The 19,389-nt window shown below is 54.9% G+C and overlaps 2 protein-coding genes and 1 long non-coding RNA gene across 6 annotated transcripts in view; 1 reads left to right on the forward strand and 2 right to left on the reverse strand.

Annotated features, from left to right (window-relative positions):
- Positions 1 to 110: 110 nt before the first annotated feature.
- Positions 111 to 8,240, reverse strand: hpgd (15-hydroxyprostaglandin dehydrogenase). Its single transcript, XM_023953839.2, has 7 exons — positions 8,008 to 8,240; positions 7,802 to 7,925; positions 7,071 to 7,177; positions 6,260 to 6,356; positions 2,322 to 2,398; positions 2,085 to 2,248; positions 111 to 602 (listed from the first exon to the last, which is right to left on the reverse strand). The coding sequence occupies exons 1-7, from the start codon at positions 8,098 to 8,100 to the stop codon at positions 479 to 481; spliced, it is 786 nt and encodes a 261-aa protein (XP_023809607.1). The 5' UTR covers positions 8,101 to 8,240; the 3' UTR covers positions 111 to 478.
- A 6,278-nt stretch (positions 8,241 to 14,518) lies between these two features.
- Positions 14,519 to 19,389, reverse strand: part of glra3 (glycine receptor, alpha 3) — a 50,166-nt gene continuing 45,295 nt past the window's right edge. For 2 of the 4 annotated variants that reach the window (XM_078948927.1, XM_011493311.4), the window contains exons 9-10: positions 18,593 to 18,721; positions 14,786 to 16,923 (exon numbers count right to left, since the gene is read on the reverse strand). In XM_078948927.1, coding sequence (XP_078805053.1) covers positions 16,621 to 16,923; positions 18,593 to 18,721 — 432 coding nt within the window. In that variant the 3' untranslated portion in view covers positions 14,786 to 16,620. Of the gene's footprint in view, positions 16,924 to 18,575; positions 18,722 to 19,389 lie in introns of all 4 variants that reach the window. The other 2 variants (XM_078948934.1, XM_011493313.4) reach the window with 2 other exon arrangements.
- On the forward strand, positions 16,923 to 18,959 carry LOC105357879 (uncharacterized). The gene is made up of 2 exons (XR_911685.4): positions 16,923 to 18,372; positions 18,599 to 18,959. It is a non-coding gene; the product is annotated as an uncharacterized LOC105357879 (long non-coding RNA).

Genomic DNA, 19,389 nt, shown 5'->3' on the forward strand with positions numbered 1-19,389 from the left:
CAAGGGTTAAAGGGTTAAAACACAAATGTATCCTGAGGTGAGGCCACACCCATCACTGACAGCAGAGGGCGTGGCCTGCCCCTCAGGTTCATCAAAGAATGAAACATCCATCAGAGTTTACAGATTCTTTACTTTTCTGGACTTGGAGTCATGAAAACCAGAGAACCTGAAACAGGAGAACGTTTTGGTTTTTGCTTAGAACCTGATTTTGTTCCAAATGTCGGAAACGGTAAAAACGTCAAAGTGGCGGCGATAACTCTCCCGTCCACAGCTTCAGGTCCTCCAGCCTTTCCGGAGCAGAACCGTTGGTGAGAACGTCCGTTCATCCCTAAACTCTGGTTCCGTCACAATTTGGACTATCGGTCGCATGAAGCCGCAGCAGAACGTTCTAGAGCAGGAAGCTCCGAGGAGCGACGCTCGTGCTCCTCCCAGGTCTGTCTGGTCCTCCTGCAGGAGGAGGAGGTGTCCTGGTCGGGGCTCAGGTGGACATGGGCTCGTAGGTGTGGAAGTGGATTCCTTTGGAGCAGGTGATCTTCATCACGGCTCCGTTCAGCGAGGGGTCGGTGATCAGCGTCATCATCCCCTCGGCGATCAGCGACGGCCTGCAGAGGAAAAACAGTCGCAGCTTCAGTCTGACCGGCACCACATGCACACGTCTGCGCACGTGGCCTGCTGCTCAGGAGCTCGCTGGTGACAGACGTCACTCAACGACCACGCCTCCAAGGCCAAACCGCACCTTCAAAGACGGCGGCGCGGAAGTCAGCAGAAGCACGAGGACGACCGACCCGCTTTGGTGCCGATCTGAGGTTCTGCAGCTCAAACTGGATCCAGTTTCAGGATTTTTTTCTGCTCTTTTAATTCTATTTCCTGTCTTTGGGGTTTTTGGTACAAACATTAAGGGACGCCTCCTTCCAAACGCCCCACCAGAGCAGGGAAGGGCAAACTCCGGCCCGGGGGTCAGAACTGCTGTAGTCTGGCGTGTCCCCATAGATGGGTAGACCTGTTTAAGTGCAGAAAGTTCTTCAACCTTCATGTGACGCTGGAAGAACCGTTTTTCCAATTATTAACCCTACACCACATGAACACAGCATTTCTCTAGATTAACATTTTTCATCGACCAATTGACCCTGAAATAAAAAAAATGAAAATGAAATGAACATTTTCAATCAAAATTCAAGCAGAATCTTTCCGACTCCATGTTATTTCTTTCTCTTATGAGGTGGATTACCAAAACTGGCCAAGCATCCGCTCCTGCAGCGGCCCTTCTGTCAGGTTTTAGAAACCATTGTGGCCTAAGAGTCCAAACGTTGGCCCGGTTCTACAGCATTTGGTCCAATCAGCATATTTGAGATGACTCAGCATTAGAGGTGACAGACAAGGCGTGTCGCCTAGCGCTTCTCAGACATGCTCAAACACGCGGCGTTGTAGCAGGCGGGACTCGCTCGGTGACCTCCAACGGTTTTACGACGTTCTCATCAACCAGCAGTTCATGAAGGAAACGTTTCTCCACAAACCCAGTTTCCTCTGGAGACGAACATGTTCACCTCCAACCGAAAGGACGGTTGATCTTCAACTCCTCTAAAAGTATTTTTGTGAGGAGCAAAGAGTTCAGGTCCGAGAGAAGCTGCTGGAAATCCATTTAACCCTTTAACACCAGAGCCGTCACCGGTGACGGCAAAATAACAAATCTTTGGACTACCATAATTAACGAGAAAGCAGCGCTAGCTAGCATCAGAACCCATTTGAACGAGTGTCATGTAGTGTCTAACATACAGACGGCAATTGCGCCCCCTGCTGGTCACAGAAAAGGGGCGGCGGTGGGTGAACCGCAGTTACAGCGTCTTACGGCGCCCTGCAGTCCGTGTTGATTCACGGACGCCATCATCTGCATCACTGCCTACAACTTTATTTAAACCGTCACACGGACGATTCGGATCTTTCCTGAACCGATCCGATCTTTTCTGACAAACATTAGGAGACGACGTCAGGGGTTCAAACCCCCGGAACGTTCCTCTGAATCCTGTTCAGGACGTTCCTTCGGGTTCCCGCTCAAGAACGGTCAGTAAATCTGGAAGTGGACGTACTGCAGAACTCCAAACTTGTCCATGCTGCGTTTGAAGTCCTCCTTGAACTTGATGAACTTGCCCATGTTGTCCTCGTCCTCCACCGACTGTAGCAGGGGCGTGTCCACGAAGGCGGGGCACAGCGCGTTGATGCGAACGCCGTAGTTCCCCAGGATGGACGCGTCCTGCAAACAAACGGAGGTGTTGAGATCGCCTCAAAACCCGAAACCGAACCTCTGGTCCTGAGGCGAGTCTCACCGCCATCGCGCGGGTGAAGCCGATGACGCCGTGCTTGGTGGCGGTGTAAACCGGCTGGTGAGGCGAGTGCAAGAAGGCTGCGGCGAGAAGACAAACACGCTTAAAGCCGAGCAGAAAACAGAGTTTATAAAGCCTTTACATTCAGCAAACATGTAACGTCTGTCATTCACACTGACTCCGCCCTCTGCACTGTCACCATGGTGACCTCTGTGCTCCCGTAACCACAACTCATGACAAGTGAAGCTTTGTGCAGAGCGCCATGATTGGTCAGATAACAACACAAAGATGGCCGCCCTTCATTTAAACATGAACGCCGTAACCCGGAAACGACCTCCGGGTCACTTTTGTCCCAAGATGAACACAAGACTTCAAGCTGAAGAAGTGGGCGGGGCAAGTTAAGGCCACAACAGATTCAGAAATAAAGACTCCAAATGAAAGAAACCTAAAGCCGGTCAGTCGCTGCTTTGGAGCTTCAGAACGCCGTCGTTAAAAAACACCTGGGAGGCGGTTTGAGGCGCCATCAGGTGACCCCGATCCGGAGCTGCAGACTGCGGTCTGGCCTGACAGTTAAACTCTAAAGCCCGTCTTCATGGCGCCCCCCTGACCGTGTTCGGACACGTTCCAGGAATGACAGATGCGGGCGCTCGAGCATGAAGATGTTGTCTGCTGCAGGTGAAACGCCACGGAGGCCGAGGCGCCGTCACCGAGAACCACCGACAGGAACCGCAGGAGACCAGAATGAGTCCAGACCAGGAGCGAAGCTTCAAGACACGCAGAGAGAAGACGGAGGTCCTAACAAAGACAGCCATGAGGGCGGGGCTTACGCTGCCGCCGAGTCTACAGGAGGAAGCAAAAAGCAGAGACGAACCGGAGAAGCAGCCCCTTCTCTAAAGATTCTCCGGACTTTTCTTCTGCTGTGAGCTTTGATGAGGCAGACGTCCATATAAGGCAGGGGGGTCCAATTCCAGGCCTGGAGGGCCGCTGTCCTACATGTTTTCCAATCACCTGATCCAGGTAATCAGCAGCAGATGAGGCAGGGATTCTGGAGAACCAGCAGGTTGCCGGCCCCCCGGGCCTGGATTTGGATACCCCTGATGAGGGCATGAGACCGAAACGGCGCCGTAGAAACAGAGACGTGGTCACGACCAACGGCGAGCCAGAAGACGCCAAACAGGAAACACAAACATTCAGAGACCACAGGATAAATACTACAAACCAACGTGACATTCAAATATTTCTAAAGTATTAATGTATCACAAATGAATGACGACATATTTTTAAATATATTATATTATACTAATATTTTTAAAGTGTTATTAAAATATTATAAAGGATTAAAAAGCTATAAAAGTTTTAAAACGTTTTTAAAGTTGTATTCAAGTATTATAAATTAAACTATTAATAATAAACTATTATTAAAGTTTTAACAAAGTATTAATTTGTTTTAAAGTCATATAATATTACAACAGGAGAAACCTCTTTTTCGATGACATCATCACTAATATTGCGTTCAAGTCCAGAACAAACAAAGTGCAGACGTTTGTGGGAAGAACCGGATATCCAGCAGGATCCGGATCCAGACGGTTCTGCCGGCCTCAGGCGGAGGAAAGACGATAGCGGTGGGAACGTTCGCTCCTCGCCGCGGCGAGGGAGGCGTTCTCGCTGTGTGAGGCCAAACCCAGCAGGAAGAAGGTCCAGGTCTCCTATTCACACCTGCAGCTCCAGAACCGGGTTTCACTCAGGGTTCTAACAGGTTCTGCAGAACTCTGACAGATGTTCCAGCTGTGGCCGTATTTGGTTTTGTCAGTTGTGTTTATTCTGTGTTGTGTATTCTTTTCTATCTGAATGGGACTTTGTTGTTTTTGTGGATCTTTGTGTGTGTGTGTGTGTGTGTGTGTTTGTATTTCTACCCTTGTGGGATCCGTGTGTGTGTGTGTGAAGGTATCTGCTGTAAATCCAACTGATGCTCACATCCGTGTTTATGACGTAAATAATGACTGAATTCATTCATTTGTGGGAACGCCACACATGTTCTTTTTCCGTGTCAGGACAGCGGCTCCGTAGTTTGTTGTAGTCATGTTCAGTGAAGCTGTGGGGGGGGGGCCCTCATTTCCTGTAGTCCATGTTTTCTCCTGTTCATGTTAGACTAGAGAGGTTAGAGTTTCTCATGGATGTTCTGTCATTTACAGGTAAGATTCCATGTTTCAATGGGGGGGGGGGGGGGGGGTTGTTATTCGGCCTCGGTTCACCCTGAAGCCTTTTAGCTTCACTTTTAGTTCTTGTTTATGTTTTTGTAAATAATGTGTTAATATTTGTATGGAGACATGCGTTTGGTGTTTTTGTTCATTTAAATTTGGTGGCAGAAAAACATTCTATTGTTCTGCGCCCCCCCCCCTAGAGCCCCTAGACAGAACAAAGGGGCGGGAATTCTTCCATCCAGCTGAGAAAAGGGAACCGAACGCTGTCAGAGCGCCGATCAGCAGAACCCAGAGCATCAGTTGGAGTCATTATCCTCTGAGCTGTGACGACGTCAGAGCAGCTTCATGTTTGGAGAACCCGGCAGAACAGGCAGGAACCCACTGAGGAACGTTCCCCGCGCAGAGAGCCCCCCAGGAGGAAGGTTCCCACCCCAACAGCCCCCAAGGAGGAACGTTTCCGCCCAGAGTGCCCCCCCAGGAGGAAGGTTCCCCGCGCAGAGAGCCCCCCAAGACGAAGGTTCCCCGCTGGGAGAGCCCCCCAGGAGGAAGATTCCCTGCTGGGAGAGCCCCCCAGGAGGAAGATTCCCTGCTTAGAGAGCCCCCCAGGAGGAAGATTCCCTGCTCAGAGAGCCCCCCAGGAGGAAGGTTCCCACCCCAACAGCCCCCCAAGAGGAACGTTCCCGCCCAGAGTGCCCCCCCAGGAGGAAGGTTCCCCGCGCAGAGAGCCCCCCAGGAGGAAGATTCCCTGCTCAGAGAGCCCCCCAGGAGGAAGGTTCCCACCCCAACAGCCCCCCAAGAGGAACGTTCCCGCCCAGAGAGCCCCCCCAGGAGGAACGTTCCCTGCTCAGAGAGCCCCCCAAGACGAAGGTTCCCCGCTGGGAGAGCCCCCCAGGAGGAAGATTCCCTGCTCAGAGAGCCCCCCAGGAGGAAGATTCCCTGCTCAGAGAGCCCCCCCAAGAGGAAGGTTCCCTGCTCAGAGAGCCCCCCCAAGAGGAAGGTTCCCCGCGCAGAGAGCCCCCCAAGAGGAAGGTTCCCTGCTCAGAGAGCCCCCCCAAGAGGAAGGTTCCCCGCGCAGAGAGCCCCCCAGGAGGAAGGTTCCCTGCTCAGAGAGCCCCCCCAAGAGGAAGGTTCCCCGCGCAGAGAGCCCCCCAAGAGGAAGGTGCCCTGCTCAGAGAGCCCCCCAGGAGGAAGGTTCCCTGCTCAGAGAGCCCCCCCAAGAGAAAGGTTCCCCGCGCAGAGAGCCCCCCAAGAGGAAGGTTCCCTGCTCAGAGAGCCCCCCCAAGAGGAAGGTTCCCCGCGCAGAGAGCCCCCCAAGAGGAAGGTTCCCTGCTCAGAGAGCCCCCCAAGAGGAAGGTTCCCTGCTCAGAGAGCCCCCCCAAGAGGAAGGTTCCCCGCGCAGAGAGCCCCCCAGGAGGAAGGTTCCCCGCTCAGAGAGCCCCCCAGGAGGAAGGTTCCCTGCTCAGAGAGCCCCCCAGGAGGAAGGTTCCCCGCGCAGAGAGCCCCCCAGGAGGAACGTTCCCCGCTCGGAAAGCCCCCCCAGGAGGAACGTTCCCACCCAGAGACCCCCCCCAGGAGGAACGTTCCCCCATCAGCAGCTCTCCTCCAGGTTCTTCTTTCACAGCGGCTTTCCTCTGAGCTAGATGTCCCATGATGCACTGCGCTTCACACCTCTACCGCAGCATCTCCTTCCTCTCTGCAGTGCAGAGCGTTCGTGCACGTGCACGTGCATGAGCAGGCTACCTGCCATGGAGGACACGTTGACGATGGTCCCCCCCCGCTTGCCGTGCTCCCGGCTCATGTGCTCCAGGCCCAGGTAGGTTCCCTTGATCAGCGAGGTCTGCAGACAGAGAGAGGAACCTCAGAGATCCGGTCTGATAAGACCCCCCCCCCCCCCCCCGCCCCCCCCCCCGGCGGTTTCAACAGGAAACAGAGGAAGAACGTCTAAAACAGAAAAACCACAACTGAGACGACAGGAAGTGAAGTGTTTGTTTAGGAACGGAGACGATCCAACACCAACATCAGGATCCCAGCAGCAGCTGGAACATCTGGAACAGATCCTCTGAACCGGACCAGAACCGGGTCTGATAACCGTATCAGACGGAGGAAGACGCTCCTCCAGGAACGGTTCCTAAACGCACAGATGCCCAGTTCTGGAGCGGCCCGCTGTAGCACGCCGCCGCCTCCAGGGGGCGACGTTTTGCCTCTCAGAGCCCAAAATGCTGCGACCAACGCTTGAAGAAGAAAAGGTCCAGAATGGTCTCCTGAGCTTGGACAGGTTAACGCGGTCCCGCCTGCTCATGCTAGCTCCGGTTTGGTTCTCACCGTCATTTCTGCGTCACGTTCTTACAGGGAACCAAACTTTTCTGCTTTTCTTCCTGAAGGTTCTGACCCTCCACCAGCTTCACCACGCCCACCTGTCTGCGCACGTACTTCCTGATTGCTGCTGATTGGCTCTCCACCCTCCATCTGCTCCAGTAGACCCTCCCCTGACTCCGCCCTCCTCTCTATGGAGAACCTTCCGGTTCCGTCTCAGTGTCTGCTGTGGTCTTACCAGGTTGACGTCGATGGTCTTCTCCCAGTTCTTCTCGTTGTTGATGCCGGCGTTGTTGATGACGATGTCCAGACGTCCAAACAGCTCCACGGTCTTCTGGAAGGCGTCTGTGAGAGGAGAAGCGGTCAGACGGAGGCGGTTCTAGAAAAGACCTTCTGACCTTTGGCTCTGTAAACGGGTCTGTGTAACTTCTAGAGAAAGTCTGTGACGCCCCCCCCCCCCCCGTCATCAACAGTGATTTGAGGACGTTATGAACTTTTAGATTCTCTGTCAAAGTCTAACCGGAGAACTCGGAACCTTCGGTTCTGTTTGAACTTCACACCGAAAAGAGGCTTTCTGGATGCTGCCCCCCCCCTGCCCTGAAGCTCAGGGTAGGTGGGCGGCTTCCAGTAACGCCCCGACAAGAGCAGCTGCGGTGGTGGTGGGGGGGCTGAAGATCTACCCCGGTTCTGATCTGCAGAGCTTCTGCCTCTGTGTGCGCACGCGGGGACGCGTCGCGTCCTTTGGACTGTAACGCCCCCCTCCCCCCCGCACAGCAGCGGCATGCATTCCTCAGCTGCAGAGCTGCAGGGATTTACCTGAGAGTCCCCCTCCCCCTCCCCCTGAGGTCACCGTCACCGTCCCAGGTAGACCCGCCCCCACAAAGGAGGGAACATGTGAAGATCAGGACTTTCGGTCCTGGGACTGCCGTTCGTGCAGATGCTGCAGCCCGCAGGCGCGGCTGCGCTCACCTCTCAGAGCGTGTCCGTCGGTGACGTCACACTGGATGAAGGCGCAGTTGTCGCCTCCGAACTCGGCGTCCAGTTCGGACTTGCAGACGTCGCCACAGCTCTGGTTGATGTCCACCACGGAGACCTGGAGGAGGAGAAGGAGCAGAAGGAGCAGCTGAGCCTCCGCTTCCTGCTCCTCCAGGACTCAACTTTCTGAAGTTCCTCACCTTCGCGCCGCTCCTCAGGAGCGCCTCCACCACCGCCCTGCCGATGCCCTGCGCCCCCCCGGTCACCAGAGCCACCCTCCCCATCACAGACATGTCGCGCGGCCGCTCTGCGTCCCGATCCGGTCCTTCTGCCGCCGCGTGAGTCGCTGCGCGCGCGCTCTGCAGCGCCTTCACACGCTCCCCCCTCCCTTCCTGTGCGCGTGTCACCTCCGCGGCGCGGTTCAGTCACACGAACACTACAGGTTCCAGTCAGCCCGCCGTACCTGCCCCGCCCCCTGCACCTGAGCGCGCGGCGGTGTTTGTGCGAGGTTGCGCAAGCCCCGTCGTTCACTGACGTCACTTGGCAGCACATTCCGTATCTGTTCCAGCTGCAGGTCCGTGCACGTGCGGTGCAGGTGGAGGGCGGGACCGCCGGTGCGCGTGCATCAAAGAGCAGCTTCTAAAAAGTTTTAAAAAGTTCAACCAAGCGGACACGCGCGTGCACGGAAAAGGCTTTCTTCCATTCAGATGCCCCAAAACAGCAAATGAAGGACTTCCGGGGCGGAGACTGCCCAATAGCCCCGCCCCCGTAATCATTTTTTGAATAGTCGGAACTGATTTTTTTGGGGTTTGTTTGTGCCTTACGAGTGTGTGTCTGTGTGTGTGTGTGTAGGGGGGGGGGGGGGGGGTCCTACAGAACCCTGCAGAGCTGCATCTGTAGACTCCTGCATGGTCCGGTTCACTGCAGGTTCTGGACCTGCATCATCACGGTTGGACCTCCTGGAACTCCTCGTCTGACTTCATTGATGGAGTCAATAAGGAGGCCCCCCCCTCCAGAACCATGAGAGGTCAGCAGAAGGTCAAGTAGACCTGACACGACGGGAAAAAGAGCAGACGCAGCAACGGCCCACCTTCACCTTCATCACCACCATCACCTTCACCATAACCTTCATCACCATCACCTTCATCACCCCCAGCCAGCAGCTGAGTGAGAAGCTGCAGGAGTTTCTGGCTGGCTCAGGGTTAAAGGTCAGCTCACTCGTACCGTGGCGCCGTTCCTCCACGAGGCGCCGCGTCGCACAGGGTTTTTTCCAGAACTGCATTTAGATGGGAGCCTGACGGGTCGCCGGGTTTTCAAAGGTTCTGGAGTTCTGGTTTGTTCCTAACTTCCGTCGGTGTTTCAGGAACAACAGGCCAGAGTCTGAGCTGCTGTGAAACTTTATTGACAAGAACAACAGGAAGTACATGTTCTCTTTGACAGTAAACATGGCGGTGAGGAGCCCCCCTCCTGACAAAAACCTTCCCAGGAGGCATCTCAGCTTCAGCCAGGAAGTTCTGGTTCAGGGGCCGGTCGATCCGGATCCACGGATGGAAACGCTTTCCCCACATTTTCCACTGCAGTGGGATGAACACCTGAGGTTCTGCAGAACAGCGTTCACAACGGTCGGATTCACCAAGAAGAACCTCCGCTTCAGCTCAAGGTGGCTCCCTGCGGTTCTTTTTTTTTTTTTTTTTAACTTGTCCTGTCCAACAGCTGGGCAGACAGATGAGAGCTGAGGGCCTCTTGTGTTGGACATATTTTACTTTAACAAGAGGGGTTATTAATCTACAGACAAACCAGAGGTATGTCTGAATAAACCCCTTTTGGAATTGAGGCCAAACTTTATTAATTTCAATCATGTCTGAAAATCTTTGGTGTTGGACCGGACGGAAAAGGAAAGAGGGGAAGAAGAGAGAGGGACGTTAGAGAGAGGGGGGGTAGGGGGTGATAATAGGAGGGGAAGGGGGTAAGACCATGAAGCAGCATAGAGCAGACAGGTTTACTGGTTGTTAATCATTATGGTAAGGTTCAAATGTTGTACAAAAAGGGCGGGGCCTGTCCACACACACTCAAATGTTATAAACACACCTGCTAGCTGCAAGAAATGTTCACATGTCAACATGTACACAAAACAGATAGTGTTCACACACGCACACTTATGCCTTAAAACCAACTAGTGTGAAATATTTCAGTCATTCAATCATGCAAACTATTAGTGCAAAGGTGAGCTAACACCTGTGCTCAGGTGAGTGTTTATGTTCTTCTAAAATGGATGGTGGAATGTGAAAAGAAGGAGGGAGAGTGCCCAGCCATCCCCACCCCAAGACCCCCACCGCAGCAGCATCGGCAGCCGGATTCCCCCCAACGCCACACGGGAACCGGCAGGGAACAACCGCCGCCCGGGCGACCAAGCCCGCCACCCAGGCCAGGGCCAGCAGGACCGCCGCAAGGCCCCCAGAGCCAGAGAGCAGGGAGGCACGGAGGGAAAGAGAGTGCCGCCCCAGCCCAACCAGGAGAGCAGCCGCCGCGCCGGGAGAACCCAACGCAGGGCCCCACCGGAGAAGGACGCCCACAGCCCCAGACGAGCACCCCACCACCACCCAGGAGTTCCGGGCATCCCTCCGCCCCTACCCCAGGTACGAGCCAGGACCCCCCAAGGGAGACCCGCTCCGCACTCCAGGCAGCCATCCGCCCGGCCCACGGTTGGTCCAGGGAGGAGCAAGGCAGGGGCCCGCCGCCCCCGCCCAGGAGGGGGGAACCCCGGGGAAAAAAGAGGGCCCACAAGGGGTGTTATAAATATGGCCCGACCAGACTCGGCCATGTTGGAAGTTTGGCGGGGCCCAGCGCTCAGGGGCAAGGACCAGGACCCACCCCCCAGGGACACGAACACCCCCGGCTCAGGTGTAATATGAACCCCCCACCGTACGGAGAGAGCACCGCCGGGCCCAGGGAGCCAGCACCCAAGGGACACGGCCGCCATCGCCAAGGGGCCCGCACCCCCCCACCAGGGAAGGGGTAGGGGACAGATGGACCCAGGTCCCACCTTCCTTGCAAAATGTGTGTGCGTGTATGTGTGTTTGAAAGGGTGTGTGTGTGCATGTGTGTGTGTTTATGTTGGAATGTATATATTGAAGGGGGAGGGGTGTGTGTACTAAGGGGGGTGCAGTTAAAATTGGCGAGTAGGGCACTAAGGGGACATCTCCTGATTACTCACAGTGATGTCCCCTCACCCTCCCCACCAAGGGGCCCTAAATGTCTAAGGTGCGGTTAAAATTGGCGGGTAGGGTGCCAGGAGGACATCTGCTGCTTGCTGGCAGTGATGTCCAAGCACCCCCCCTACCAAGGACCCTACATGTCTAAGGTGCAAATAAAACCGAAAGAGGGGGGGCCCACTCCATACGGCAACCATAGGAGGGGGCCCACTGCCAAGTAGCCCCCCCCCAAGGCGCATCGCAGGCTAGACCCCCCACCCCCTCACCCCAATATGAGGTTATATGAGGAAGGGGGTAAGTTGGGGACAGCTGATAGACTGTCCCCCGGTGGTCAAACAGCTGTCCCCCAGCCCCCCCCCCCCCCCCCCCCCCCCAGCAAAGGGGCCAGGGCCACCCAGCCCAGGGGCCCCACCCCCGGAGGCGCCGACACCCCAGGCCCAGCACCACCCCCCCACACAGAGAGAGAGGAGCCAGAAAGCGTCGCCCCCCCCGGAGCAAGCCCAGGCCCCCACCCCCAAACGCCGGCCCTAGAAGAGCTCTGGTCAGGCCTCGACGGGACCAAGGCAGCCAGCCCTCCCTGCGGTTCTGAAGACCCGAGGTCCAGATCAGCCGGACCTTCTGAAGGCCGGTTTCCTGCAGCTGCTGACCACAGCAGAACTGGATCATTTCCTGTCAGGCGGCACCGCTCTGACCCGCTCAGAACTGCTCCTCGTCTCCGTCGGGGTTGTCTTGGGGGTGGGGGAGGGGGTGCAGCTGGAAACACTGATGTTTTGGCTTCATGAGCCAAAAATCTGAGAAAATCAACGATCACGTTTGGGATCTGGACGCCGCGGCGGCGAACATCTGGACGCCGCGCTGGAGGGGTCTGATCAAATAGGTTTGGACTTTAAACACAGTGAATGAAAACCAGAACCAGGCTGCTGCCTTAAACATGAAGAGCTCATGTGTGAAGAATGAAAGCGGTCCACCGAACACGGGTCAGAACCCGACCAGAACCTGCTGGATCCAGGTTCTGTTTGCAAACAGAGAAACCTTCCAGCTCCTGAGGAGCTGTGGGGGGAGGGGGGTATATGTGTGTGTAGGGGGTATGTGTGTTTGGGGGGGGTATGTGTGTGTGTGTGTGGGGGGGTATACGTGTGTGTGTGTGTGTGGGGGGGGTTTGTGGGGGTATACGTGTGTGTGTGTGTGGGGGGGGGGGGGGTTTGTGGGGGTATGCGTGTGTGTATGTGGGGGGGGGGTTTGTGGGGGTATGCGTGTGTGGGGGGGAGGTTTGTGGGGGTATACGTGTGTGTGTGGGGGGGGGGGTTTGTGGGGGTATACGTGTGTGTGTGTGGGGGGGGGGGGTTGTGGGGGTATACGTGTGTGTGTGTGGGGGGGGAGTTTGTGGGGGTATGCGTGTGTGTGTGTGGGGGGGAGGTTTGTGGGGGTATACGTGTGTGTGTGTGTGGGGGGGGTTTGTGGGGGTATACGTGTGTGTGTGTGGGGGGGGGGTTTGTGGGGGTATACGTGTGTGTGTGTGTGGGGGGGGTTTGTGGGGGTATACGTGTGTGTGTGTGGGGGGGGGGTTTGTGGGGGTATACGTGTGTGTGTGTGTGGGGGGGGTTTGTGGGGGTATGCGTGTGTGGGGGGGAGGTTTGTGGGGGTATACGTGTGTGTGTGTGGGGGGGGGTTTGTGGGGGTATACGTGTGTGTGTGTGGGGGGGGGGTTTGTGGGGGTATGCGTGTGTGTGTGTGGGGGGGAGGTTTGTGGGGGTATACGTGTGTGTGTGTGTGTGGGGGGTTTGTGGGGGTATACGTGTGTGTGTGTGTGGGGGGGGTTTGTGGGGGTATGCGTGTGTGTGTGTGTGTGTAGGGGGGGTATGCGTGTGTGTGTGTGGGGGGGAGGTTTGTGGGGGTATACGTGTGTGTGTGTGTGGGGGGGGTTTGTGGGGGTATACGTGTGTGTGTGTGGGGGGGGGGTTTGTGGGGGTATACGTGTGTGTGTGTGTGGGGGGGGTTTGTGGGGGTATACGTGTGTGTGTGTGGGGGGGGGTTTGTGGGGGTATACGTGTGTGTGTGTGGGGGGGGGGTTTGTGGGGGTATGCGTGTGTGGGGGGGAGGTTTGTGGGGGTATACGTGTGTGTGTGTGTGGGGGGGTTTGTGGGGGTATACGTGTGTGTGTGTGAGGGGGGGGTTTGTGGGGGTATACGTGTGTGTGTGTGGGGGGGGGTTTGTGGGGGTATGCGTGTGTGTGTGTGGGGGGGAGGTTTGTGGGGGTATACGTGTGTGTGTGTGTGTGGGGGGTTTGTGGGGGTATACGTGTGTGTGTGTGGGGGGGGGGGTTTGTGGGGGTATGCGTGTGTGTGTGTGTGTGTAGGGGGGGTATGCGTGTGTGTGTGTGGGGGGGAGGTTTGTGGGGGTATACGTGTGTGTGTGTGGGGGGGGGGTTTGTGGGGGTATGTGTGTGTGTGTGTGTGTGTAGGGGGGGTATGCGTGTGTGTGTGTGGGGGGGAGGTTTGTGGGGGTATACGTGTGTGTGTGTGGGGGGGGGGGTTTGTGGGGGTATACGTGTGTGTGTGTGGGGGGGGGGGGTATGCGTGTGTGTTTGTGGGGTCCTCCACGTACAAGGCCTGACCTGAAACCCTCAAGTGGGTCATCTCCGCTCGCCCTGCCTCACCTGAGCAGGTAATCAGCAGCAGGACCCTCCCCCCCTTTAAGTGTAGCCTCAAACAAAAACAGGAAGTGACATCACAAGGTAAGCAGCCTGAGAACTCCTCATGGTTTCCCTGAACTTGAACAGAGTCCTCCATCTGCAGCAAATCCCCCACCTTCTGTGGGTCAATGATCCACCAGCTGCAGGCGCTGCGGCCAACAAACAGGAACTTTGAGCGGTTCTGCTGTTCTGAACACAAACAGTGAAGTCCAGAACGGCGCCAACATGAAACCCGAGGGTTCAAGTCCTCTCTGCAGAGCTGGGGGGGTCCTGAACCCAGATGGTTCTGCTGAAGTCCAGATCAACACAACGGGTCAGCGCTGGAGCAGGACCAACCGGTTCTGGATGTTCCATCAGGTTTCCATCCAACCACTGAAGTTCTAACACGGCCGACGAATCCTGAGCCGGAACAGAAACCTGTACCTAGACCCAGAACTGTTTGTTCTAGAACCGGTTCCACCACTGAAAGTCCTCGTAAAACCACAAAAGCAAACACACCACCCCCCCCATGACCTCATTTCACCCATCTGACTGTTCTGGATCTGCTGCCAGGGGGAGAAATAGGCCACGCCCCCTCCCCCAACAGTCAGTTCTGCTCCACGGTTCTCCTGGGAACTTCACCTCCACAGTCCTGAGGAAGAAGATCTCTGCCGGCGCCTTACCTGACCTCTGACCCCAATGTTGACCCCTGAGCTCTGGGTTGGGGTGTGCGTGCATGTGTGTGTCTGTGTGTGCATGTGTGTCTGTGTGCGTGGGTGTGTGTGCTGTGTGTGCATGTGTGTGCGTGTGTGCATGTGTGTGTCTGTGTGCGTGTGTCTGTGGTGTGCGTGTGCGTCTGTGGTGTGTGCTGTGTGTGCATGGGCGTGTGTCTGTAGTGTGCGTGGGCGTGTGTGTCTGTGCTGTGTGTGCGTGTGTGTCTGTGGTGTGCGTGGGTGTCTGTGCTGTGTGTGTCTGTGTGCGTGTGTCTGTGGTGTGTGCGTGGGCGTGTGTGTGCTGTGTGTGCGTGTGTGTCTGTGGTGTGCGTGGGCGTGTGTGTCTGTGCTATGTGTGTCGGTGTGCGTGTGTGCATGTGTGTGTCTGTGCGTGTGTGTCTGTGGTGTGTGCTGTGTGTGCATGGGCGTGTGTCTGTAGTGTGCGTGGGCGTGTGTGTCTGTGCTGTGTGTGCGTGTGTGTCTGTGGTGTGCGTGGGTGTCTGTGCTGTGTGTGTCTGTGTGCGTGTGTGCGTGTGTGTGTCTGTGTGCGTGTGTCTGTGGTGTGTGCGTGGGCGTGTGTGTGCTGTGTGTGCGTGTGTGTCTGTGGTGTGCGTGGGCGTGTGTGTCTGTGCTATGTGTGTCGGTGTGCGTGTGTGCATGTGTGTGTCTGTGGTGTGTGCGTGGGTGTGTGAGTCTGTGTGTGTGTGTGTGTTAGAATCATTGCATAAAATGTTGGATTTCTAAACTGATAAAGTCAAAAGAACAAAGCGGAGCAGCAGTTCACCTGTGACACACCTGAACCTCCATCCTGTGGAAACGTTAATCTGAGAGCTGTGATGTCATCAGGCTGGGAGGCGGGGCTTCAGTGGGGCTTGTTTTCCGTTGGGGATCATCACAGTACTCTGCAGAAATCGTTTCCTGATGAAACTGTGGAATCTCCTCCTGAGGCGGCACGCTGCTGCACAGCCTCTGCTGCCCTCTACAGGACAGCAACCCAAACTGCAGCAGAACATGCAAACGTGTACAGATGTTCTGCATGTTCTGCTGCTTTGGACCAGAGAAAACATGGAACAAAACAGCAGGAAGTTCTGCAGATGAACCACAGGGACAAATCCACGTCTGCTCACTGTAAACCCAGAAGATCCTGAATGAGGAACCAGAGACGCCGCCTCCTTCAGGCCAGAACTCCAAGTGACCCTGCAGAAGACCGGCTGTCACTCCAGAACCACAGGTGAGTTCCTGGCAGACGGCTCCAGAACCACGAAGGAGCAGCCAGGAGGTTTGTGGAAGACGATGAAGACCAACAACCTGGAAGCATCCTGAGGGGATGTGGCGCCGCTCCAACGGGGTTTCCGAGGCAGTGACGCAGGGGCCTGCACTCTGCAGCTCAGTGCACAACGCTAACGAACCCTGACACGAGAGGTCATGGCGAGCGGAGCCACCAGATGATTCATGGAGACGGGATCGGAAACAAACACCAGGAAGCCGTGATGCTGGCTGAAGGCAGCAGATGCTGCAGGCGAGGAGGAGGAGTCGGGAAGGGGCGCCTCGCCATGGAGACGGGAGCAGATGTGACAGTCATCCCACTGTGAGGTCCATTAGATGCACCGGCGCTGGTGGCTCCATCTTTGCCCTGAGGATTCCCAGAAAGCGGAAAAGAGAATCATCCTCAGATCTTTCTGCTGGAAGCCATCGGGTCGGAGAAGCAGCTGCTCTGCTGGACGCCGCTGGACGCCGCTGGAAAACCATCATCCATGAAAGGTTTTTAGGAGGATTATTGGAAAGGACCTCCCTCTGTTCTCCTCCCCCTTCTAGATCTCCTCCCCCCTCTGGTTCCCCTTCTCCCAGAGGTGACCCGTACCAGGGTACCCTGGAGGAGGTGAGAACCATCAGACCATCAGTCGGTTCCTCTCTTCTTTAGGTCAAGGTGGAACATCGTGAATCAGGAGAACAGGAGGGTAAGTGGGATGGGAATGTGTTTGGACGGTAACCATGGCGACACGTCTCCGTGCCAGAGGTCCCGTCAAACCCTGATGTTTGCTCAACAGTCCCTGAGCTTTGCTTCATCACCTCTGAATCTGCTGAGTCATCTTTCCAAGTTGTGCTTAAAAGTCTTGTTTTTTTGTAGATCCTCTGGCTCAGACTGAGTTCCTCCTGATGGAGGCGGGGCCTCGGTCCTCCCGCCTCAGCAGGACGGCGCGTCAGTCCTCGCCGTCTCTACTGCTTGTGGAAGTCTTCGTGCCGCAGGATCTTGTAAAGAACCCAGTAGAAGATGTTAAAGAACAGGAAGGCCAGAGGGAAGCCGGCCCGCGACACCGTGTCGATCTTCTTCGCTCTGTCGATGAACAGCTTCCTCATCTCCTCGGTGCTCCTGCCCCCGCCCCCTGCTGCAGGTGCATTCTGGGTAGTGTTGGCTGCAGGGGCGACGGCGTTGTTGACGCTGGCCTTGGAGTCTTTGCTGATGCTGGGAGTGGACGTCATGACCGCCGTGGAGGTCAGCTTGCTCTCACCGACTTCTTCCTGTGGAAGAAAGGGGGGGGTTACCATGGATACGCATTAAAGCCCATGACGCTGAACTCACAGGAAGTCCTTTAAGCTGCATGTGTCTGACTGCTTCCAGGTGGTTCCTCCTCTCAGCGGTCAGTGGTGGTGTACCACAGGGCTCTGTGCTCGGGCCGCTCAGCTTTTTCTGCAGACTTTTACGGAACAACATGCTAGAACCGAACGGACTCGACACGTCTGTAAAAATGTGACATGAAAGCGGTCTGTGGCCTGAGGCCGCCGGTTGGCGTGTAAACGCCAGAGAATGGCGTTAACAGAGAGGCTGAAAACATCAAAGCTCTGCTAGCATCAGTGTTTTATTTGGACGTCAGAAAGGATTTTTAACGTCGCGTTTTTCTACAGCTAGTAGTGCAGAGGTTGACAGAAAGGTCATTTTAACAGAATTCTCCTCATTTGAACAGTTTTCCACTTTTATTCAGTAATGAAGTTACATTTCAAACAGTCTATATCAGCAACATCAACGTTTTAAGCTTTAAAATGTTTTATAAAGTCTATTCCTCACCAAATATCCCTATAGCCGTATTTTGGATCCATTTCTGAGGATTCCTCTACAAACCTGCTCTCTGAGCACCAGCCCCTCCCAATCCACCAAAATGAGTGGATCCTCACATTGTGACATCACAAAGTGAGGAACCGCCCCTTCCAGGAAGTCTTTGCATCCAGCCCCGCCCCCAGGCTAACAGACACGCCCACTTTCTCTGTGGAGCTAGCGGTGATCGGATAAACGCTTTAATTTATATCCACTTTATGAACATCCACCTTTGTGAAAGCTCGGATGTTTGTTTGGGAGAAACGAAGCCAACTATAGGATGACATCATGAAATGGGCGGGACCCACATGGAGCGAAAGGCGGAGCCTCAAAAATCAAGTAGTCTTACTTCCGGGTAGGAAAAGAGTTCATGGAAATAACTCATATTTAATTAATAATGCGTTCTTTAGTGTGCTAAAGGTCATAGATGAGTCTATAGTTTAACCTGAAAGGCTTAAGATAAGCAGGATACAGACCTTTATCCATATTCTGTGCTGTTCTTTCCTCGGTTTCATAGATTAGATTTTTAGAATCTATTTAATGGTAAGTTGTTGACATTTTGAATTACCAGCATTTGATTCTGAAATATCTTTGTGTATTCAGACCAAACGGTTGGAATTTGAGGACTTTCCTTTTCCAGGTTTAGTGAAAAGTTGTTTTATTGACAGTGAAACTTTGTCTGAAAAGCTTGTTTCGATAAAGTTTTACAGATTTCAGATGCAGAGTGACCACGGCGTTCTTGGGGGTGGAGTCACAGGGATGAGGCGTCAGTCTTCAGCTGCCATTGTTCCTGTTCTCCATCATTCTTGTTCAGCCGTTGTTTTTAAACAGAGTTTCGTCCTCATCTGTTGAAACGCTAACCGTCATGCTGGACCGAGGTCAGTTTGGAGCTAACTATGCTAACTTTAGCCTTTAGCTTTCTGTTCGTTCATGTTCAGGTCATCATCAGTAGTTTGGTTCTTCAGTCGCAGCTTCATCCTTGAGGAAGAGGAGATCTCTTCCTCAAGGATGAAGTGAACACGGATGACGACGGACATTTCTTCAGAGTCACAAGCTCATGCACACTCACATGCACACTCACATGCACTGTGCCTTTACCCTCAGGTGGCTGCTGGAGAAGCTGTTCATAGATCCAAACAGCGGTTCTGCTGCTCTCAGGCCGCCGTCCGTGTTCACCCGGCGTAGGGACTCGGCGAGCTCCTCTGGATCAACGGCACCGTGGCAGCTCTACCGGCCAACGGCGTGCACGCCATCAACAGACAGAAACCAACAGGAACAGACTTCAAAGGCACAGAGAACGACCGTTCATCCAGTCAGCATCAGAACCGCCTCCTCCTGATCAAATGGTTTCATTTTTGCTCCAAACAGAGAATTCACCCACAGACGTTTGGACAAGAGGTCAACCGGACGTCTGTTTCAGCTTAGATTCCACTTTGCAGTCGAATAAAAGCCTCATGATGAACATGATCCCTTGATGTCATTATAGTGTTTAAACAACAGCTTTCAATCCAGACCGCCTGTTCCCACAAAGCGGGCTGCAGTTCCCCAAAAGACCACTAGAGGCCAGAAAGAAACCATAAAATGCTAGAGTTTACACAGGGGGTGTCAAACTCCAGACCTGGGGGGCCGACCTCCTGCAGGTTCTCCAGAAACTCCGCCTCATTTGCTGCTGATCACCTGGATCAGGTGTGTTCAGCCAATAAGCAGCTTCACTGGGGGGCTGGTTGGAAAACATGCAGGCCGCTGGATTCAGACCCCCCCCTGCGGTTCACACCAAAAATCTTCTGATGTGTTGGAGCTCAAATTGTTGCGTATCTAGAGGGGGGGTTTCTTTAATTGACAGGCAGGTGGAGCCTAAAGCTGCACTAACTAACTCTCCCTTTTCTTAGTTTTGC

Source organism: Oryzias latipes, chromosome 1, assembly GCF_053564925.1.
Source record: "Oryzias latipes strain Hd-rR chromosome 1, Olatipes_Hd-rR_3.1".
NCBI lineage: Eukaryota > Metazoa > Chordata > Actinopteri > Beloniformes > Adrianichthyidae > Oryzias > Oryzias latipes.